Source organism: Bos indicus x Bos taurus, chromosome 28 (assembly GCF_003369695.1).
Source record: "Bos indicus x Bos taurus breed Angus x Brahman F1 hybrid chromosome 28, Bos_hybrid_MaternalHap_v2.0, whole genome shotgun sequence".
Lineage (NCBI taxonomy): Eukaryota > Metazoa > Chordata > Mammalia > Artiodactyla > Bovidae > Bos > Bos indicus x Bos taurus.
In genome coordinates, this window is record NC_040103.1 from 33,662,044 (window position 1) to 33,685,870 (window position 23,827).

At 45.7% G+C, this 23,827-nt stretch overlaps 1 protein-coding gene across 2 annotated transcripts in view; it reads right to left on the minus strand.

The window, feature by feature from the left end:
* The window catches only part of POLR3A (RNA polymerase III subunit A), a 46,925-nt gene that overhangs the window by 18,688 nt on the left and 4,410 nt on the right, over positions 1-23,827 (minus strand). For both annotated transcript variants that reach the window (XM_027531146.1, XM_027531145.1), the window contains exons 2-17: positions 22,386-22,521; positions 21,978-22,115; positions 21,287-21,458; positions 20,998-21,152; positions 14,935-15,174; positions 14,658-14,820; positions 14,348-14,484; positions 12,810-12,913; positions 11,886-12,027; positions 9,502-9,642; positions 8,470-8,539; positions 7,978-8,105; positions 7,673-7,811; positions 5,800-5,964; positions 2,651-2,823; positions 607-718 (exon numbers count right to left, since the gene is read on the minus strand). In XM_027531146.1, the coding sequence (XP_027386947.1) occupies positions 607-718; positions 2,651-2,823; positions 5,800-5,964; positions 7,673-7,811; positions 7,978-8,105; positions 8,470-8,539; positions 9,502-9,642; positions 11,886-12,027; positions 12,810-12,913; positions 14,348-14,484; positions 14,658-14,820; positions 14,935-15,174; positions 20,998-21,152; positions 21,287-21,458; positions 21,978-22,115; positions 22,386-22,521 (2,315 nt within the window). The remainder of the gene's footprint in view (positions 1-606; positions 719-2,650; positions 2,824-5,799; positions 5,965-7,672; positions 7,812-7,977; positions 8,106-8,469; positions 8,540-9,501; positions 9,643-11,885; positions 12,028-12,809; positions 12,914-14,347; positions 14,485-14,657; positions 14,821-14,934; positions 15,175-20,997; positions 21,153-21,286; positions 21,459-21,977; positions 22,116-22,385; positions 22,522-23,827) is intronic.

Genomic DNA, 23,827 nt, shown 5'->3' on the forward strand with positions numbered 1-23,827 from the left:
TTCAAAAAAATAAGACCAAGTTTACTCAAAGCAGCCTCAAACTCAGAAATCCACACACATGATAAACAAGTTTCTCCAAAGCAGTTAGACATTCTAAAAATGCAAATAACCGTCTCTTTCTCTAAGCATTATTTGAAAAGATACAGTGGCTCAGATGGTAAAGCATCTGCCTGAAATGTAGGAGACCCAGGTTCAATCTCGGAGTCAGGAAGATCCCCTGGAGAAGGCAATGGCACCCCACTCCAGTACCCTTGCCTGGAAAATCCCGTGGACAGAGGAGCCTGGCAGGCTACAGTCCATGGGGTCACAAAGAGTCGGGCACGACTGAGCGACTTCGCTTTCTTTCACTTTCACACGCTTGTCAGCAGAAGGCCTGAAGCTCTTTTTTCTTGAGCTTGGTGGAGGCGGGCTGCGGTGCAGCTTGTGGGACCTTGGTTCCCTGACCAGGGATTCAACCTGGGCCTGGGCAGTGAAAGCACTGAGTCCTGACCACTGGACGAACAACCAGGGAATTCTCGGCCTGAAGTTCTGATGCACATTTTCCAGAGCACAACCAGCCAGCCTGCATGGAAGGCAGTGACAGCAGCGGCCAGAGGAGGCGCTCACCTTTGGAACCACACAGAGCCATGGTGAGGGGGCTGTTGCTCTTATCCAGCTCCCGGAGGCAGGCGCTACCTGCGTGGTCACGGATCACGGACAGCTCCTTCAGGATCAAAGCCTGGTGGGAGAAAGAGAGATGCATGGTGCCTATGTGATTACTGATGTTCAACGTGACATTTAAGAGAACGTGAAGAATTCGAGTGAGATGTCAGATTTCCAGCAGATAAAAGGTTTCAGACCTTAGAAGACCAAGATGTCCTATCTCTGCAGACTGACATTTTCCATGTGCTAAGTCATTTCCGTTGTGTCCTACTCTTAGAGGCCCTATGGACTGTAGCCTGTCAGGTTCCTCTGGCCATGGGATTCTCCAGGCAAGAACACTGGAGGGGGTTGCCATGCCTTTCTCCAGGGGATCTTCCTGACCCAGGGATAGGACTCACGTCACTTATGTCTCCTGCATTGGCAGGCAGATTCTTTACCACTAGTGCCCCCTGGGAAGTCCCACGGGTTTCATAATCAGTGTGTAAGGAAAAAATGGTTAGTAACAAAACCTCGGAAAAGTATTTAAATGGTCAATGAGGTAGAATACATGCAGCTTTGTGTATATACCCTACACAGTGGTGTCTCTGTATGAGCATTATATACGTCACTGTATATACACACGCTTCTGTATACTGTGTATACACACGTGTAACACTTTGCACTTTATGTGACATTATGTTATACGTACTAAAAGAGTGGCGTGTACTGTTGCTAAAATTTGTCTCTGCCAAGCACACACTTGAATTCCCACCAACTGGGCATGTGATTAGGCAACTCAATAGAATACTCTAGTCCATGAGCTCATCTAGACTGCCATCCCTCAACCCACAACCTATGATGCTCAATCAGCTGGGAATCATGCTTTCACTAAAGAGAAGTGCAGCTGAGGCCTCAAGTAATCTTCTAGGTGAGAAACACCCCATTTCTCTCTCTTTTGGTTTTTCTTTAAGACTTACATTAAGAAAGAGCTAATTGTGAACACCTCACACAACTCTGCTTTCTTTTTGCTTTAAAAAGTTCATCAGAAAATTTCTTACTGAGGTTTCCCTGGTGGCTCGGTGGCAAAGAATCTGCCTGCCAATGCAGAAAGACATGGGTTTGATCCCTGGTCTGGGAAGATCCCACATGCCTTGAAGCAACTAAGCCCATGTGCCAGCACTATTGAAGCTGTGCTCTCGAGCCCAAGAGCTGCAACTACCGAGTCCGTGCTGCAACTGCTGAAGCCTGTGTGCCCTGGAGCCCTGTGCTCTGCAACAAGAGACGCCACCGCAATGAGAAGCCACTGCACCACAGTGAAGAGCGGCCCGTGCTCACCGCAACCAGAGAAAGCCCACACGCACCAACCAAGACCCAGAGCAACCAAAAGACGTACAGATAAAATAAAAAAAATTATTTTTGATTGTTCAAAAATCCTTTCTTCCCTACTTACTGAGTTAAAGCCCTGAGCGCCAGGCTACTGGGAGGCAGAAGAGAGTCAGACAGGGCCCTGGTGCAGTCGGACTGCGAAGGCAGGCTGCTTCAGAGAAAACGCAGGACTCTCAGGCCATTCTGACTCTCACACCTCAGGTCCAGTTCTCAGCTAACTTAGCTCCAGACTGGAACGTGCCTGGAACGTGCAACAGACTGGACTGTGACTCTCAAACATGACTTAACCACGTCTCTTTCAAAGACCATCCTTTCAAAGCTGTGGTGTCAGTCTGGTCACAGGATGCTGGTAATAGGGCCAAAGCACTGAAGTATGAGGGACAGAAGGGGCCCAAGTGTGACGATGGAACAAGAGCAGCCCCATGTGGCCAAATGAACAGATAGCTGATCACCACCTGGAACACGAAAGCTGGAAGCGATGGAACAGATTTGATGGGAGGCCCTCCCATCATTAGAACACACACGAGCTGCACAGCTCACAGACGGGCTGAAGCCACTGCCTTTCCTCTCCGCTCACCTCTGTCGCTTCTCTTCAGGGCCTACAATGCCACTGGCTGCTAACCTGACTCAGAGCCAGACTCACCTCCAGAGTCTCCTCGGCGGTGCAGCCGGGCTGCTGCTGCAGCTTGCCTGTGTTCAGGGCTTCGATGTACTCATCGCATTTTTTGTAGCCAGCGTTCAGCAACTCATACTTGGCCTTCAGCAGCCCTTGGCCAGGTGTGACGTCACCAATCCCAATTGAGAATCCACGGTTAGCTGCAGAAGGGTTGGCAAGGAGAGCCAGAAGAGAGAACCATTGATGTTAGTCAACCTGTTATGCAGAAACAAGTTTATACCTTCAGAGAACTTGCTGCAAGCCAGTTAAACAAAAACTTACTGTACCGGTCCCTAGGTTGTTACACAAAGATGACTAAGACTCACTAACCCCTCTCAGAGAGCTCACAACCTGGTATGGAGCACAGGGATGTCCCAACTATATTATAAAGCAGGCAGCCACTGAACAGGAAAGAGAGACTGAGAGAGCCAGTTGCAGAAAGTGGGCTACCGGATGGCTGGCGCTCAGCATCCCAGACACCTCTCTGCTCCAATTCTCTTTTTCAGAAATCGTTCCAAAATAGAGGCTAAGAAGCAAATGTGAACTCTACCTTTGATTGAACTATATACCATCAATAATCCTAACCCTAACACCTGTAGCAACTGGGCAGGTGAGGGGCAACTGGATTAACAGGGTGGGGAAGGGGATGCTGAAAAGTGGCTGTGGAGTGGAGGGCCACTGAGTCTGAAAGTCTCAGAAACAAATCCTCACATTCTGTTGGAGGTAATGTACGAGATGCAAATGGGGAAACCTGGATGGAAAGTTTGTACAAGTACACCTTTTTTTACTGTGCTTCACAGATAGTGTGTTTCTTTAAAAACAGAAGGTTTGTGGCAACCTTGTATTTGAACAAGTCTAAAAGCACAGTTTTTCCAATGGTATTTGCTCATTTTGTGTCTCTATGTTGAATTTCAGTAATTCTCACAATATTTTAAACACTTCCATTACTATATTTTTATGATGCTCTGGGCTGTTGTTATTATGACTCACTGAAGGCTCAGAAGATTAGCATTTTTCAGCAGTAAAGTCTTTTTTTTATTAAGGTGTGTACACGTAAGACACTAAGATCACGGCATCTGACCCCATCACTTCATGGCAAACAGACGGGGAAAAGTGAAAGCAGTGACACATTTTATTTTCTTGGATCCAAAATCACTGTGGACGGCGACCGCAGCCCTGAAATTAAGACACCTGCTCCTTGCAAGAAAAGCTATGACAAACCTAGACAGCATATTAAAAAGCAAAGACATCACTTTGCTGACAAATGTCTGTATAATCAAAACTATGGTTTTTCCAGTAGTCACGTATGGATGTGAGTGTTGGATCATAAAGAAGGCTGAGCACTGAAGAACTGATGCCTTCGAACTGGTGTTGGAGAAGACTCTTTACAGTCCGGTGGACTGCAAGGAGATCAAACCAGTCAATCCGAAAGGAAATCAATCCTGAACATTCACTGAAAGGATTGATACTAAAGCTGAAGCTCCAATACTTTGGCCACCTGATATGAAGAGCTGACTCATTGGAAAAGACCCTGATGCTGGGAAAAATTGAAGGCAAAAGAAGAGGGTGGCAGAGGACGAGGTGGTTAGATAGTATCACTGATTCAATGGACAAGAATCTGAGCAAACGCTGGGAAACACAGGGAAGCCTGGCATGCTGCAGTCCATGAGTCATAAAGAGTCAGACACAGCTTATCGACTGAACAACAACATGTTAACACATAATACTATTGCATACTTAATAAGACTATAGTACAAACAAGCTTTTTATGCACTGGGAAACCAAAACATTCATATGAGTTGCTTGATTGTTATATATGCTTCATCATGGTATCTAGAACCAAACCTGCAATGTTTGAGGTCTGTCTATAAAAAAAGAGGCCTCAGGCCCTTCCCGCTACGGGAAACAGAGTGCTATAAAAGAGGTGTTTGAGCATCAAGAATAGGAAGTCTTAAAAAGAGAAGAAAGAAAAGAAGGAAACCAAGAGAAAAGAACTACTGGCAAATAAGAACAATGGCTGGAAATTAAATATATGATACTGAAAATTAAAAAAAAAAAAAACAAAAAAAAAACAACTGTTAAAAAGAAAACTGAATCCAGAAACAAATAAATGGACAACAGGGAAAAAGAGAAAATCAGAGAATCACTCCAAGAACTCTACCAGACAATTAACAGAAATTCCAAAAAGCAAGAACAGAGAAAGTAAAAGAGAGACTATGATCAGAAAAAGTACAAGAAAATTTCCAGAACTGAAGGACACATGTTGCAGATTGAGAGAGCTTGCAGAGCGCTCAGCACAATGAATGATAAACATCCCAAGGCTGCATCACTGTGAACTTTCAGAATGCCAGAAACAAAGAGGATCTCAAAGCTTCTAGAATAAAAAGACAATTCAGGATAAACAAGGTCCTAAAGTACAGCTCAGGGAGTCATATTCAATATCCTGTAAAAAACCACAATGGAAAAGAATATTAAAAAAAAGAATGCATGTATGTATATAACTGGGTAAACTAAACTGGATTACCCCAAAACTGGATACTGCAATTAAAAAAAAGACAATTCAAATGCAAAAAGTTGGGAATAAGAAGGGAAATACATTTTACAGCAACCCTAAAAGAACAGAATGGAGTAATACCTTCAAAATTCTCAGGGAAAATAACATTCAGTCTAGAATTCTGCACTCAGCTGAAGAGTCAAGTCTAAGAGTAGACTAAAGACAGACTAAAGATATCCGGGGGGACGCAAAGAAAACCTCCTGGCCTGATGCACAGGCCAGTAGGGAAACACTGAGTCAGCTGGGAGGGCTGAACTGTGGAAGGACCAGAGGGTGACACTTCTGCACAGCCTACCTTGGAAGCAGCCCATGAAGGCCCTTTGTGTAACAGCCCATGTATGTCATGGGCATTAGGGAGCTACTGTAGCTTTTGAGAAGAGAACTGGAAAGCAAATTCGAATCTGCAGTCAAATTGGTCAGCATCAAGTTTATTTCATTAAGAAAAGCATAAATGGTTTAGCCTGGAACAAGTATCCTTTTCTTTGTGTTTGTATGTGTTTGGGGCAGGGGGATGAAATAGGAAAAGAACCCCCTAAAACATCAATAACCTATAGCAATAAAACAAGGACGCTAAGACACTCACACAAGTAGACGGGAGCCAGCCTGGCAAGCCGTGACATCGCGTCGGCAGCTTCATTCTGCCCCCAGTCTCGCAGCAAAATGTAAAAAATGTTGTTCTTGGATCCTGACCCCAGCGTTCCTTTGTCCATGCTGCCACTCATCAGCTCGCTGTTCTGGATTGTGACGTCTGGAAGGAAAAGATTATGGACTCACACAAATGATTATCTGTTACTCTGTCTCATTCCAAAATGAATTTAAGGCAGTTGAGAAAATTTGTTTTTTAAGTTAGAGCAGAGCAAATAGAAATGCTCTCTAAAAAATTTCTTTTTGAGGGGGGAAAAGGAGAAATCTAGCAACTTTTGAAAAGCAGGAAAGATCTAGTTTGTTACCATATAGCCCTGACTCTGAAAGGCTCTCTCGTCGTCTTTATCTGTGGTATGTGGATGGCAGTATCAAGCTCTGCCATCTTTATGTCATGGGGATGTTTTGGGCACCAATTCAATCATGTACAACAAAGTGTTGTTTATAAAGCACTTCCTTATTCACTAAGACATTTAAAACTAGGAGTGGCACCATCGTGAAAAGCCTAAACGACAAAATGAAATTTGTATCTAGAAACAAAAACACAATATAAAACAAGAAGCCAAAATACATTAAAGTCCAAGGGAGTACACTTATGAAACCGGGGGGCGGGGGAGAGAAAAAAAATCAGTGCTCTTCATCATGAGACAGCAGAGAATCCTTGACCTTCAGAGTTTTTGCGGTTCAGTCGTCTCTATAGAGGCCTGCAGATCCACCTCTCGTCACAAAGCCTTGCTAGCAAAGGCCATTCTAAACCAGTGTTACTCAAAGCAGTCTGCTGGGGAACTGCCTGTTAGCAGCCTGGGACCGAGAGAGTAAATGCTGCCTGAATAGCATAGGTCTGGGGAACACACTCTTGGGCTGAATCAGTCTAGGGGACTCAGAGGACTCATATTTAAATGTTCTCACTGTTACACTGGGGCTTCCCAGGTGGCGTTAGCGGTAAAGAGCTTGCCTGCCGATGCAGGAGACTAGAGCCAGAGGTTCGGTCCCTGAGTCAGGAATACCCTTGGAGAAGGAAATGGCAACCCACTCCAGGATTCTTGCCAGGAGAATCCCATGGACAGGGGAGCCTGGTGGGCTATACAGTCCATAGGGTCGCAAAGAGTCAGACACGACTGAATGACTTAGCACACACAGCACTGTTACACCTGATCCACATGTGATCAAAGCCTCCACTGACCGGCCGAGGCAGGTAAAAATCAGCCTTTCAGTAGTACTTTACAGCCATGGATGTGTGCTCCGTTGCTCATGTGTGTTCAACTCCTGGCGACCCAGTGAACTGTAGCGCACCAGGCTCCTCTGGCCACGGGATTTTCCAGGCTAGAATACTGAGTGGGTTGCCATTTCTTCCTCCCGGAGATCTTTCTGACCCAGAAATTCAACCTGTTTCCTGTATCTCCTGAATTGGCAAGCAGATTCTTTACCACAGAGCCACTTGGGAAACCCACTTACATATACTTCTAGTCATACTTCTAAACAATGAACACATTTTTGGACATAAAATAACAAATTATAAGCCTTAAATAATGAGACCCTTGTACAGCAAAACACACACACACACACAAACCAACAACAGAAAAAGAGGAAAAGAATTTCATTAATTGGCAGAAACAAGTCACCTGAGACAAAGCACGTGGAGAAGAGCACTCTAACTGCGGGTTGGCCATGTGTCCACATGACCTCTACCTTCTGGAGAAACACCAGCTGCATTTCCCTGAAGAACAAACTTCCTGCCTAAGGCCTTAGGGAAACACGGGGTTTACGCGCAAAGTGAAGGGAACTGCTGGCCCCGACCTGCTGCCTTCACTCACAGGAGTCGTTGACACAGAGGTCCTCGCCTCTGCCGCAGTACTGCTTGCCCTTGGTTCGGAGGTTGGCCCTCACTGGATTGTCATCGCTGGGTCTCAGGATGACACTGAAGATCTGCTTTCCCGTCCACAGGGTGACAGGCTGAAGGAGGAGAGAAGCCAGAGCGTCAGTGGGCCGAGCCTGCTCTCACCTGCCCTTCACACCAATGAACCAAGATGGTACTGCGGTCACAAGCCTACTTGGCACCAGCAGGTGTACCCCAGACCACCGGTGCGTCCGCACACACCGTCACAGCTCCTGCACAAACCTTGAGTATTGTAGGGGGTGGGAGATGAACTTTAATTTTCTCATCCTTGCCCACCAGTATTGAAGCGATGATCTGACAAGCTTTGGCTCGGTCAAAGAAAGTATCCTTAAGAGTGAGGAGATAGGCACCTGAGGATGTTAAGAAAGAACACAAAACGAAGGAAAGGAATGAAATTGTGAGAAAAATCACAAGGTTTCAACTTTAAAAATACAGACAGACTATCACTAAAAGAGTGAGGTAAAACACAGCTGCTGCCTGGCTTTCTCTTCCAATGAGAATCCAGGCTCCACAGGGAAAGGGGCTTTGTCTTACCCGTTGCCATGTCCCCAGCACTTAGAAAAGTAAAAAATATCTCGTGTATGGTTCATGAACACAATCACACTCAGTAAACAAACAACAGAATTACACAGCTTTTCAAGTGCTCACGTGAACACGTGAAAGAGAACCCTCGTGTTCCAAAGTCTCTTTTCAAGTAAATTCCACAAAACCCACCTGTCAGAAAATCCTGAATAGCAGCAATTAGTGGTTCTCCATTTCTCGGTGTTACAAGGTTTGCTTTAGTCTGAAGGAAAAAGGAACACAGTACGTTAGCCGTGTTTGGATGCGTGATGCGGCCCCAAAATCTTCACCACAAACACTCTTAATGGTTATGGACAAGTGAAGAGCGCAGGAAGGTAAGGCTACGAATGGGAGGCTGGGGGTTCTTAACTGCAGCTTTGTCACTAATATCGTCATCTGTCAACGGCAGAGGTAAAAAATAGCAGCAAGACTGACCTCAGAGGTCCCTATGTTTAAATACCGTGTGGAGTCGTTCTGCATTCTTATAAAGAACTCTCTGGGTAAAAGACGTTAGTGTAATTAGAAATGCTCTCCTCCAGAGAAAACTTCCTTCTGTGAATGATGGGTAGCACTGTGCTATCTTTGAAGTCAATCAATTCCACGCTGGTTACAATAATGGCAGAATGGTCAAGCTTCTCTTGGTTGAGACACTAAGTTAGAACAGCGTTTATTAATCATCCAAATGTAATGAGTGCCTACGCTAGCAAAAACGGGTGCTAGCTGTTCACTGCATAAGCACCCAATTTAAAGAAGGTTCTGTATATCAAGGTGCATTTGCTTAGGAACTCGCTGGTGGTCCAGTGGTTAGCACTCTGTGCTTTCACTGCTGAGGGTGTGGGTTCAATCCCTGGTCGGGGAACTAAGATCCTGTAAGCAGTCGCTTGGCACAGCCAAAAGGGGGAAAAAAAAAAGGTGCATCAGCTCCAATCCTTTATCTGAAGTATAATGGACCATGACATCCAGCAGTCACGCTTCTGACACACCCTGTCTTACCTTTTCATAACTGGTGCGCATGTGTGTGTATTCTCCTAGGAACCCACAGTACAGGTCGGAAGGTACCCAGTCCATTCAACTCCCCACCCATGAGAGAAACCAACTCCCTTACATACTACGGGTGTTTTCAAACAAGACTTGTTTCCCTTCTCCTCCTTTTTCTCAGGAGCTGGGATGCACCACCCTACATACCCCCATGAGAACAAGGGCTTCTGCTTTAGCTTCTTCTGTTTGAGGAAGATGAAGGTTCATTTCATCTCCATCAAAATCCGCATTGTAGGGTGTACAGACACACTCGTTAAATCTGAAAGTCCGGTGGGGCTTGACCCTGGCCTGTGGAATACAAAATAAAGCAAATCAGGAAAAGGACATAAGTCATTTATTCAAATCTTCTTAGTCCCATTATTTAAAAAAAAAAAAGGCTTCCTGCAGACCTGGACACTTTACATTAAGGAAGAAAATTCCTAGTATGTTCTGGTATGGATGAGGTCATTAGTTCAGTTCAGTTGCTCAGTTGTGTCAGACTCTTGACAACCCCATGGACTACAGCACACCAGGCTTCCCTGTCCATCACCAACTCCTGGAGCTTGCTCAAACTCATGTCCATTGAATTGGTGATGCCATCCAATCATCTTGTCCTCTGCTGTATTCTTCTCCTGCCTTCAATCTTTCCCAGCATCAGGGTCTTTTCATGAGTCAGTTCTTCGCATCATGTAGCCAAAGTACTGGAGCTTCAGCTTCAGCATCAGTCCCTCCAATAAATACTCAGGACTAATTTCCTTTAGCATTGACTGGTTTGACCTCCTTGCAGTCCCAGGGATTATCAAGAGTCTTTGACAAGGAACCTTGCAAGGAAGGCACCACGCCGAGGCATCTGACCTTCTTCACATAGCTAAGACAGCCAGCCAGCCAGCGTGTAACTCCTGAAATATGGCAAGAGGAAGCAGCCAGTACCACCTATGAGTTATTATTGCCAAAAAAGTTCTATTTGAATCTGATTATGCTTTGAGAGTTTATTTCTAGTTTACAGGAAAACAATGAAGCATGCAGGAACCCTCACTGCCACACACAGGCAGACAAATAAAGAACGTGCAGCGTTCTTCAGGACAAATGACCTGGTTTTTTCAGACATGACATGGAAATTAAAAGGAGGAGGGAGGACTGTAATAGGGGCTTAAGACATGGATCAATTAAATGTGTAGATTTCAGATCTCACTTTGAGCAAACTAGCTGCAAAAAGATTTTTAAGACACATGGGGCAATCTGACTATGGCCGGGGTGCTAGACAACACCAGGGAATGACTTCATTTTGGTGAGGTGTGATCATGGCACTGTAGCTACGCGTGTTTTGCAGAAGCAAGCTGAAAACACATGGGAAAAAGACATGGCACCTGGTTTCATCAAAGGAAAAAGGGAGAGAGAAAACCAGTGTGGCAAAAGCTTGAAAATAACTGAATATAAAGGATGGGAATATGTGAGTTCATCACAGTACTCTTTCTACTTTTGTATATACTTGAAAGTTTTCAAATAAAAATATTTCTATGTTAAATGGGCCAAGTTTCCAGAAAGGGAAGGCTTCTGTTCACCTCCTGCTGCTGCTGCTGCTGCTGCTGCGTCGCTTCAGTCCTGTCCAACTCTATACAACCCCAAAGACAGCAGCCCACCAGGCTTCCCCGTCCCTGGGATTCTCCAGGCAAGAACACTGGAGTGGGTTACCATTTCCTCTTCCAATGCATGAAAGTGAAAACTCAAAGTGAAGTCACTCGGTCGTGTCTGACTCTTCGCGACCCCATGGACTGCAGCCTACCAGGCTCCTCCATCCATGGGAGTTTCCAGGCAAGAGTACTGGAGTGGGGTGCCATCGCCTTCTCCATTTGTTCACCTCCTAGAGCTCCATAATCATAAAATCTATCTTTGGTATTTCTGCCATTGAGCAAAAAGATTGATGTAATGTTTCCATAAACTACTGGGAAAAAAATCAATCTAGAAAAACACTACCTTAGGAGCCTGTTTGCAAATGCTCAGGGATTTAATGGTTTTTCCATATAGGAGAATTTATGAATATTTAACAAATTGAAGTTGCATCTTGTTTCCATTTGAAATCTCCAGAAAAGGAAACTGCTGCTGTTGCAAAGTAAACTGCTCCAAAAAATATGCCTTCAGGTCTTGGTCGGAGGACGACTACAAAGAAAAATCCTGTAAGCATTTTAGCTTCTTAGTTAATATGCTGTTTTAAATCAAGTCGATTTTCTGCCATGTCTATTTTACATAATTTTGTGCACACAGATATGCATCTATGTTGTCTGCAAGTGAAATCACAGTCGTCACTTTCACACTAATTTTCAATTAGTTCCTGTTTCACTGTTGTGTGAAAAGTATGTTATAAATATTAAAAACATTGAAGGGAAGCTTGAAATTGAAGAGTTTCACTCAAACTAAAATGGAAGAGAAGAGGAAAACCAAAAGTTATAAAATTTGAGATTACTGGCAGTTTAAACTTTAGATGTCTGGAGTTTGAGCAGGGCGCACACAGCAAAGCTCCACCCAGCAGATACGAACACCAGTCTCGGGCTCACCAGGTGCGCCATGATGCTCAGTTTGTGCAGCGAGGGCTGCCGGTTGAAGAGGACCACGTCTCCATCGATGAGGTGCCTCTCCACAATGTCCCCGAACTTGAGCTCCTGGGCCATCTTTTCTCTGTTTCCGTATTTCAGAAACCTTAACATACAATAATGGACATAACCTGTGAGAACAGTTTCCTCAGCACGTTTCTCCCTCTTCATATCTAAAATGACCATGTTTCACTGAATTTAAGGTGCCTCCCTCCACTGTCAATTAAACCACCGTAACAACAACAAAATTGTTTTTGTAACTTTATTTTTTGGCCACGCCAAGTGGCCTGTGGGATCCTAGTTCCCCAAACAGGAATTAAACCCCGGCCCACGGGAGTGTAAGTGCCAAGCCCTAACCACTGGACCACCAGGGAAGTCCCTAAACTACAACAAATTGATTGTATGACACCTCTTAATTTTAGAAATGTCCAACTGTGATAAAAGTATGTCTTAGAGTCACAGAAACTGAGTAATAAACTAGCTTCTAGCACAGGGCCCTGGTGATGTTTGAATTTCATGAAACGAAAAGCACTGGTGATCAGCTCATGTCACTGTGAAAAGCCAGAACTGACAAAGTGTGTGCCTCCTGGGTTATGAGTGCACCCAGAGCACCCAGGTGGCCCAGAAAATGATCTGCTTTCACACCCCAATGCGGTGTATCTACCTAAATGTTAAATGCTATTGAATAAACGAACACTGTGCATCCATTCAAAGAGCCAGCAGAGGAAACAAAACGTACCTAGGCTAACTGCAATTTAAACAGGTGTTTTCCACATGTCAACATATCACAATAATTGTACTTTGGACTGCCTTCTGTGGCTGAGTATGGCGACAGTGAACTTGGTCACGAGGAGATAATCACATCCAACCACACTGTGAAAGCATTACCTTTTCATCTGCGTGTGTCTCTGCTGAATGAAATTGGCTCCTGGGTGAACTTCAGGGCCATTTCGAACCAGTTTCCTCAAAAAGTTGATGTTTGCTTTGTTCACCTGGAGGACCACAGCAGGAAACAGAGCGAGGCACTGTTAGGTTTCGCTACGCTCGCATGCCATCCTGAATTGAGTCTCAGCCTCCACTTTAAGTGATTCTAGGGGGTGTCCCTGGTGGCCCCTTGCATAGGACTCTGCACTTCCACTGCATGGGGAAAGGGTTTGATCGCTGGTCAGGGAACTAAGACCCCACATGCCACTTGTGGGGTCCAGGAAAAAAAAAAGCATAACTGAACCCCTTGTGCAATTCTAGGAGAGAGGTACCTGTGGCACGCTGCTGCCGAGGTCTTCAGTGTAAGGACAACGGCTCACGTCTGAATTCGGCCACTCACTTGCTGGGTGACAGGGCCAGGTCCGTGACTGACCTTTGGCTTCTCTACTGATAAAATGACTGGGCTGGACTGATCTGCAGGGACCTTTCAGCATATTCTGTGACCCTAAAAACAGGTGGCAGCTTCATCTGCAGTGATTCACCATGGGCTTCTAAGGTTTAAAAGCTGTTAACACCAGAACAGCAGGTCCTGGACTGCACCAGCATGTCCTGCAGCCTACTGGACAAGAGTCTCGTGGGGCACTGTCTCAGAGAAGGAACTCATCCAAGGACACTGCTTTTTTTAAATTCTGACTGCACTGAGTCTCTGTTGCAGCTCTTCCTTGAGGCGTGTGCAAGGCTAGCTGCCTTGTAGCATGTAGGATCTTAGTTGCCTGACCAGGGACTGAACCGGTGTCCCCTGCATTGGAAGGCGGATTCTCAACCACTGGACCACCAGGTCCCAACCAAGGATACTTTTTATACAAGCTTTTTACCAGAAGCACCTATGGTCTGGGCTAATTATGAATTTCAAGAACAAAGTCAAAGCCAATCAATATCTTCCTGTTATCAGACCTTTCAATTATCTACACCTCAGTTAAAAAAGAAAATACTATAAATACCAGTTTACACTCACGACGAGTATGAACTCAGTGTAAAGTGGTACAGCCTTTCTGGTTATGCATCAACAGCTTTTTAATATTCAGAGTCTTTGAGTCAATGATTCTAATGTTTTAAAAATGATTCTAAAATCATTTAAAAATTCTAATGTTTTAACTCATCCCAAGAAAATTAACTGGGTGTGGATATTTATCATTTAGTTATTTAAGGCATGAGGTATGAACTAGCACAGAAAAATATCAAAGATGGAAAAAAGTAGACTTGAATGTTTAATGCATATCTGAGTATTTGAATATAAAGCAGACACCACTGTGTACGTGTTGTAGATGTTATATATGGTGACACACGTGTGAAACAAACTGGAAAAAAACACACACACACGTGCCAAACTATGGGCTGGGTGGGTTACTGGGGGTTCCCCACTGTTGAGATTGTTTGGAACCTCAGAACATAACATAAAACACTGGATTCAGACAAAGTACTGAGCAGTTCAATGTACTTACCTTCTCAGGAAATGTTAGAATTTTGGCCACGTGAACTGGCACAGCTACCTCATCAATTCGGAGGTTGGGGTCAGGTGAGATGACTGTTCTACCAGAAAAATCCACTCTCTTTCCTGAGAGATTGCCTCTGAATCGACCTAAATAAATAAAAATATATCGTCTCCAGGGCACAACGTGTGCCGTTTGGGAGCAATGCGACCAGAAAGGCCAAGGGAAGACTGTGATCTCCAACGAGATAAGCTGGACACACATCCCCCAAAACGCACCCAAGGCAGCAGACTGTCTTCTGCACACGCAGGTGGACACGTACCCTGCTTTCCCTTCAGGCGCTGGACAAACCCTCTGGTCCATTTCTTGGGTGCCATATTGAGGGGGATGCCTGAGAGCTCGCTGTTAATGTAGAGAGCACACTGCAGCTGCAGGAAGTCCCAGTCTTCCATGATCATCTGGGTCTTGGCTCCGGATATCCGATGCTAAGAATGAGCAGAAGCAAGCCTGGTCAATTTGACTTTCTCCATCAGACACTTCTGTTTGCAGGGACAGACTCTAAAACCTGGAGTTTGGAAATGCCCATGGGAAGTGCTGACCTTTTTAATGACGTCATTTAGGAAAATGATTTCTGTCAACTTCATCGTCAGATCGTCTTCATTGGTGCCAGACTTCAAATCACTCACGACAGAGGGTCTGATGCACAAAGGGGGCACTAAGAGTCGTGTGAGAATCAAATCGGAGGGCTTTCCAGCTTCCGGATTCATCAGAAGTAGAGGGATATCTTCAGCTGGGATTCGTTTAAATAAATTCAAAACTACTAAGGGATTCAAGTTTTCCTATGGAAAGGAAGGAAGAGCAGAGAGAGCTCAGCTTTTTTTCCACAGCTTAGGCAAAGGTTTACTTCCCCATGCCCCCTAACCCAGCAGTACCCAATCTTGGCATCAGGAACTGACTAAGGGGGCGATGGTTCAGGCAGGACTGCCAGTGGGGGAGCAGCAGATGAAGCTTCGCCTGCCTGCCGCTCACCTCTCACGTGCCCGGTTCCTAACAGGCCTCTGACCAGTACTGGCCCACGGCCCAGGAGCTGGGACCCCTGCTCTAACTGCTTACCTGAAAACACGTACAAGTGATGACAACGGCTTCTGATAACTTGCTATATATACTGCAAGAGCCCTAAAAATGTGCATGACTTTTATTCCAGTAATTTAAGCCAATAATACCACTTAATTTTTCCAAAGGGTATGATTTTAGAAATTAACACAAAGATTTAGCTATAAGGATGTTCACTAAAGCAGATCTGAATTGTGAAAGCTGCTAACAGCCTGAAAAGTTACTGGCCAGATAAAATCATGGTACATTCATATGTAGAAAACTATGAAGCCGTTTAAAGAAAAAAAATGAAGACACAAAAATGTGGCCTATGCCATGAAAGGTGTTCATAAAATATTGATAAATGAGATAGGTATGTTTACAATGTGGTCTAATTTGGGCAAAGATGTACATCTACGGAAAAGAGGAAATGGAAGAGTTTACCAAGGTGTGAACAGGGCCATCTTTAGCTGAGTTGGATTATCGTTTTGCTTCTTTTTATACATTTCACCTTTCTGTAATGAACTTGTATTGTCTTTGTATTAACGTCACATAACAGAGGCGCCACGCTGTAAAAATGCTGGTTATTAGATTTTCTTGGGCTCAGACTGTGACTGAGACTGTACGTTGTCAGCACAATTCGCCGCACGTGACTTAATGAAACAGGGAACAAAGCCAAGACGAATGATCAGCTCCTAGAACACCACCCAAGGAAAAGTGTCTACAGTCCTGCCCTGGAGAAGATGGCAGTGTGGCTGGGCAGAAGGAAGGAATCTCACTGGAGGCTTTCGAGTCCGGGCCCCTGTCCAGAGAACAATGCATGTCCTTGGCTCCCATCTCGCAGCAATGGGCACCTCACTGCCATCAGAAACAGTCAGGGAGGAGGAAGCTTAAATCTAACAAAATTCTAGAATGGGACGAAGGCGAGACGTTGCCTGTAGTACCACAGTCAGTCCTGGACGAGAACATTAAGGAGCTGAAGGCCGTCCAGGAGGGCAGGAAGACTGGCAAGAGCCTGGAAACCAGTTCTCAGCAAGTGATAGGAACAACTGCATCCTCAGAGGCACGAGGAAGAGGCCGCTGACTTACTGTTAAATACCAGGAAACGGAGGTCAGGGACTGATGGACGGCAGAGCAGGGCCCGGATGTGCATGAGGCAGAAGACCCAAACAGCCCAAGCTCTCTAGACATAGAGCGTGGCTGCCTCGGGTGGTGATGAGCCGACACAGCTGAGGACTGGTACTCAGTCTGCAGGGATGATGTCATTATGGAGAGACCTTATCTGCAGGTCTACCCATCCCCAGATTCGTACTAAAACAGGAGTGGATATACGTCAGCCCTCTGGAGTAGAGTCCAGAGTTTCTGTCCAATTCCTAAAGGTGTCTGTGACCCACAAAAGGTCAAGAACCACTGCTCTAATGTCTCTTCCACTTCAATCATGTTGTGCCTCCTATAACGGCATGGGGCTGCACATTCCTGAAAATTCAATGGGCAGGCACACGTCAGTGAGTGAAAGCTGCTCAGTCATATCTGACTCTTAGTACCCCCATGGACTGTCACCCGCCAGGCTCCTCTGTCCATGGGATTTCCCAGGCAAGAATTCTGGAGCAGGTTGCCATTCCTTTCTCCAGGGGATCTTCTAGACCCAGGGATCCAACCTGGGTCTCCCACGCCGCAGGCAGAGTCTTTACTGTCGGAGTCACCAGGGAAGCACCATGTTAGGACACAGGCCATCCTGAGATTAATGAGACACCTTTTTGCTGCCTGTCTTTATAAAAGGTAAATGTTAACTCAGTAATTGTTTACTTTGGTTACTGAGTGGCCCTCTCTGAGGAGGGGCTGCTTGGAATTAGGCAATTGGTGAACTCATGCTTTGTTCTCACCCATGGCACAAGAAAGCCCAGGACAAACTGGTAATCTTGGAGGACCCGCCAGTACTCCAAGCACTGTGACTGGCATCAAACAGGACCTCAGAGCAAAGGATCCTGTGAGGGACTAAACTGAAGTGGGAGAAACTAGCAGAAACATAAGACGGAACACAAGAGGTGTATGGGGCACAGCAAATGAACACGTGGTTGAGGAAAAGGTGAAGACTGGGGTGGGGTGCGTTGCAGAGAGAGAGCAGGCTGCATGGAAGCCCAGGGATGGGGGATTCGGGAGAGAGGGAGGGCGCAGAGGCTCTCTTAAGCTGAAGGGACACACAAATAAGAAATGGAAGAAGCCTTACCTCTCCATCATTATTTCTGTTAATACAGGAACATCAGTAATAAGAAAACCACAGTAACTGGGTCACGTGCTTGAAGCATTTGCTATTTGCTAAGCATTTGATCTGGAATCCATCTTTTACTCCTCATAATGGCCCTAAAGCAGACACTCTTGTAATCCCTTTTATAGTTGTGGAAACTCAAGTCCAGGTTGGGTCATGTGTCTAAGATCATAGAGTAAGTAAGTGGCAGTGTGCGTGTGTGCTAAGTCACTTCAGTCATGTTTGACTCTTTGTAACCTTATGGATTGTAGCCTGCCAGGCTCCTCTGTCCTTGGGATTTTCCCACCATGAATACTGGAATGGGTTGCCATTTCCTCCTCCAGGAGGAAGGAAGTCTCCTGCATTGGCAGGCAGATTCTTTACCACTGAGCCGCCTGGCAAGCCCCAAAGCTCTCAACCATCACCATCCTAAATCACATTGAGGGTGTCAGCTGGGTCACGTGGGCTGGGGTGGACAGAGAGGTGGAGGCAGTGGGGGGCACAGAGAGACAAGATGTACACGCTAGACAGGTGGCTCCTAAGTGGGAGGAGGTTACCTCCTGGGCCCAGTCACTCAGGACAGTGGGCCCCAACCTTCGGCACCACGGACTGATTTCACAGAAGACAACTTTTTCACGGACCTGGGCTGAAGGGGTGGTTTTGGGATGATTCCAGCACACTACATTTTTTGTGTGCTTTCCTTCTCATCTAATGCCTCTGCTGATCTTGAAGGAGGTATTGCTCCACAGCCTGGAAGTTGGGGACCTCTGACTTAAGAGACTTTTCCAAACAAGATGCCTCCTAGGCCCTAAACACTTCTACTGCAGAGGGTGCGGGGAGCAGAGAAGACTTGGTCCTCTGCACGTAAGGACAGTGGCCTCAGGGGCCCAGGCGGAGAGTTGGCAGGGGAAAGTGGTGACGGGCATCAGGGAGGCTGATCTGGGGGCAGCAGAGGGAATGCACAGGAGGCTGCAGCTAAGGCCACACCCAGGAGAGCCGGGCAGCCCTCAGACTCGCTGAACGCTTTCTGCACAGTTGTCAGCCTGGAGGGTGGAATTCCTCTACACTCACGCTGGGAGGAGGACGAGATCAGCTTTCTCAGTCTGCACCTTCACTTCATCTGCAGGAGCTTGAAGACATCTCCACTGGGATGCACGGCTGATGCCGTGCCCCATCATGGAGTCCAGGGGGACTACCAGTTTCCAGACGCCAGCACATGGACACCCGCTCACCTCTGACCGCCTCCTCTCACACCCGTTGCCACAGTGGCTGGTCATCAGTTACTATCCATTCTGACTGCACACTCTGACCTCTGGCTTCACTATCACTGCCCAGGGTCAGGGCCTGCTTCCTTTTTACATCTCACTCCCTAAATCAAGGCATAACTTACATATATAATAGTAAACTGCACACATTTTAAAGAGACGGCTAAATTTTTACACAGGTACACAACCACCACCATTCAAATCAGGACAAAGAATATGTGCCCCTCTCCAGAAAATACCGATACCCCTTTCTCAGTACTAAGCCCTCACCCCAGTTCAGTCTGGCCTGTTCTTGGTCTTGATATAAATGCAATTGCATGGACTCTCATATAAGGCTGCCTCCTCTCAATAGGATTCTGTGATTCAGCCAGGCTGTGTGTGTCAGCTTGATTCTGTCATTCCAGCACAGTATTCCACTGTGTGGATCTATTACAATCTGCACATTCTCCTGTTGACAGGCATCTGGGTTGTTTCTAATTCTGGCTTTTATTAATGAAGCTGCAATGAACATACTTGCACAAATATTTTTGTGGATGTATGCACTTGCCTCTCTTGGGTACATGCCCAAGAATAAAGCTGCTAGAAAATACAGTAAGTGTAGGTCTTACTTTGTAAGGAATTTCAGAGTGGTAGAAACATTTTATAAGGTTACTATTGATATAGGAGTGCCAGTTGCTTCAGATCCTTGCCAGCACTTGGTTTTCAGTTGTTTTACATTTAATTTTTCTAAGAGGGTGTGTGTTTCAATTAGTATTTCCCTGATGACTAATAATGTGGAACAACTTTCCATCTACTGATTGGCTGTTTGAATATATCCTTTTGTGCAGCGCCTATTCAAGTCTTGCTTCTGCTTTTAAAAATCAGGACTTTATATTCCGGACATGAGAGTCCTTTGTCAGACATATGAAAGTTGAGCATTTGCTCCCAGCTTGTGACCTGGTTTTTCATTTTTGTTACAGTGTCTTTTGAGCAGTCAGGCTGTTCTAAAATGTCATTGTTTATGTCTCTCCCTTGCTTAAAACTTGAATGGCTCCACATTCTCCAGAGTGGGAGGACCTCGACAAAGTGGGTTCAGCTGTCTGTCTTTTCTCCAGCACAGGCCTGCGCCCCAATGGCCTCAGCGAGGATTCCCCCTCCACCACTTACTGTTATTTTGGCCGATGAGGCCTCACAGGGTTGCTGTCAGGATAAAATACGAGGCGCTCCACGGAAAGAACTTGGACCGACACCGGACAGTAACAGCAGTCACCAAGTGCGAGGCGCTTTGTTAGCGAAACGCTGGGACTTCTGAACAGAACTCGGCTTCAGAAGGAGCCCCAGCACAGCCTCCTGGATGTGGCAGGCTCACTGCCCGAGACTCTCTAAACCCTACTCAGGTTTAAGGACCACAACAAACCACACCTTTCCTCACAGTCCTCCCTAACCAAGCCCCCTATTTCCCACTCCTTCCTATCCTTTCCATGCCTGTGACAGTCAGCACTGTGTCCCATGGTATTGGCTATACTTTCATGGGTTAATGTCCTACAACACTTTTAAAACCATGGGATTCCTGGGTGCAGACCCCCTGCCTGGTGGTTTCTGATGCTCCCCACAGGTCTGGCAGTTTGGTACTCAGTGGCCACTTAACTGTTAGTTTTGTATACTATCAATTCTAGAAGGTACCATGTGTCTCAAGTACTAATCGAATTCAGAACAAGGTAGAACAAGACACGTCACAAAATCCTACTAATTAAGTTTGTGCCAAGTAAAGCAATGGGAATTACCTACAAATTCTATTAACGCCACATCCATGTGAGACCCAGGATCCCTCAGTGTATGCTGTACACAGCTATGCTTTTACAATCTTTCACAATGAAAATGTAACATGTGTTACCTATATAACTAGACGTGTGTTAGTTACGAGGACAGCTCACAATAAACTGAGTGCCAGGCGAATACCTGTCACGTGAAGTATCCCTGGAGATCTAACCCCAGTGGACCTCCGGTTCTGGAGGAAGGGTGTACCCAGAGGGTGAGGAGACAACGTGTGATGCAGACAGAGCGAGGCGGGGCAGGCTCACCTGGGCCTTTCCCAGCAGAGGCTCCACTTCCTTGTTATGCTCTATGGCGGTTTCAAAGGACTGAAGGAAACTTGATACGATGGGATCCACCACTTTCTTGTTGGTCTTGTATTTCTCATGGATTATCTTCAGTAACCCGCATTTCTTGACAGTACCTGTAAGAGTTAATCCATTCTACCATGATTGGAAAAATCGGGTTCTTGGTTAGGCTGGTCTGAGGTCGCGATCTAGGAAATGCAGTTACGGAAACTGCCGTCGCGATGACAAACAAGACGTGCATCTGGCTCACCATTGAAGGCGCCGCAGTGATGGCACGTGTTCTTTTTCCGGCACTTGTCAGAGATTTTCTTCTTTAGCCCTCGCTTCTGGAGGTAGGTCAGGCCGGGCCTCTTTAGATAATCCAGAAACTGCTTCTTCTCCTCCTGGGACAGCATGATGTGGCAGCAGGTTTTACAGATCATCTTTTGAAAATTAAACCAAACAGATAAAAGGATGAGAGGATGAAAAAGTATTTTCTTTTTTTTAAAAAAAGCTGCATCCATCCCTTGTCCAGGACACTTAATTATATGCACAGATCTACAGGAAGACATGCTTAGAGGCAGCCCATGTTCACCAGAATGCTGGCTGTAGCCACAGCTGGCAGGTGGGGTTTTTGTTAGCTTTAGTCCCCTTCTTGTGCTTGAATTCTTTTGTGCTTGTATTGCTTTATTATTTTTTTACAATGTATATCTACAACCTACTCAAGGAAAATCAAAGAAAAAGAATCTTCAAGCAATTTAACTTATTGCAGGATGAAATATTATGCCAGAAAAATCAAACCAAAACAAAAAAACAAACCCCTCAAACAAAACAAATAATACAGGTTTAGAATAAAAATGTTCCCTACATGTATCCCCCACCAAGCTCACTCTCATGTCTGAGGATCAGTAACTTTCAGGGAGATGGAGTTACTGTATGGAGATGGACACATACACGCGTACCTGTAAGATGCCTATAACTGCTCGGAAGTACCCCACGTGGAAGCACGGCAGCTCCAAGTCAATGTACCCATAGTGGCCTAGACAGTCAGCCAAGTTCTTCCCACAGGTTTCACAAGGACGGTCCTTCTCACTTGTACCCTGCGAATAAAAGTATGATCAATAATCAGTGGAGACCAATGGAGAGGAAACTGGGACGAGCCCTCACAGGTGGCCAGGGGACCCAGAGTCAGAATCACCTGGGAAAGTGCAGGGTATTCATGTTCACTGGACCAAGGAAGGCTGGAGTCCCTGAGATATGCTGGGGAAGGGGGGAGGTGGAAGGAAGACTTGGCTTCTTCCTAGTTGGTAAGTCACCAGTTGCACCGGCCAGTCAAAATACATGGAACCATGAAGGGCAGCAGGTCTTACCATCCTGTGGTCAAGCACCCCGTATAGCAGTGGGGAGTGGTTGTTGTCCTGGCTGTACAGGTTCTTACTCACAACCTGGATGTGTGCCTGCTGGCGCATCTCCTCGGCTGACTTCATTCCAAAACAGATGTGGCTTCTGGAATGGAAAGAGATAGGGGAACAGTTACATCAAAACCACTCACCAGGAAAAGCATTTATGCCTGTGACCCACCATAAGCAACCTTATCCTTCCCATGCCTGACAGGCTCTGCTCTCTCATTACTAAATGTTCCTTCATCCTGCTGACTTGTTCTCACCTTCATTATCTAAGGATGGTTGTCAGTTGTACCTACCTCCTTGCTGCTGAATCCAGGAAGAATTTCTCATTTTAACGTCTCTCTGCAGCACTGACAGTAACCTCTTCACCCCTTATCTTGCAATAATTTCTTTCCCTGGCTTTGGTAACACCATCCATGCTTTGAGTTTTTCCCCTCTCTGGCTGTTACATCTTAAGTTTCTTTTGTGGCCTCTCCTACCGCCCTCTCTCAGATGTTGGCTTTTCTCCTTACCTGGAGTTACAACCCCATTCCTCCTGGCCTTCTACACCTTGTTCCCGAGTGCTGTCTGTCTAATCTCTATCTGTAGCCCAACTATTCCGACTCATACACATACCTCCTTTGGACAGTTACACAAGTACCTAAACTCGGCACTTTCTCTCCCAAATCTGTTCCTTTGTTCATTTTCCCAACAAACTGGGGGTTTATAATGTGCCAGGCACCATCCTGAGGGGCTGAGGGTACAGGTTAGACAAGACAAACTCCCTTCCAACATGGGGCTCAGTTTCAGGGAGGGCAAGACAGAGAATAAATAAACAGATTCACAAAAGTGAATAGATGCAAAGACTGAACAAACTGAAGCCTAGGGGAGAGTTTGACAAGACTATGTTATGTGGTCAGAAAGTCTGGAAAATTGACATTTCAGCTGAATTCTGAATCAGAGGGAGCCAGTCATAAGATGACCAAGAAGTCATGCATAGAAGTACAGCTTAACTAGGGCAAGGGTTCTAGAGCCAGCTCAGGCCTGGCATTTTCAAGGCACCAAATGAAACCAGTACTGTAGAGCACAGAAAGCTAACGGAACAAGAAAAAGTCCGTGAGGTATGCAAAGACCGGCTTTAGGAGGGCTTGGGAACTTAAATGTTAGTCCAAGGGAAAGCTGCTTGAAGAGTTCAATCTCAAGTGTCAGGGATCTAATTTGCGTTTTAATAGAATCACTTCAGGTGGTCAGAGGAAAACAGATTATATCTACATCTGAATATCGTCGGAGGTTGGGATGGCTTTGGAGGGACCACCAGGGATAATTTATCTAGCAAAGAGGCACGTTTCCCATTCCAGTGAATGGCAACCTCCAAACAGTCACCCAAGCAAGAAATTCTGTGCATCAGTCTCATTTCTCCCTTACCC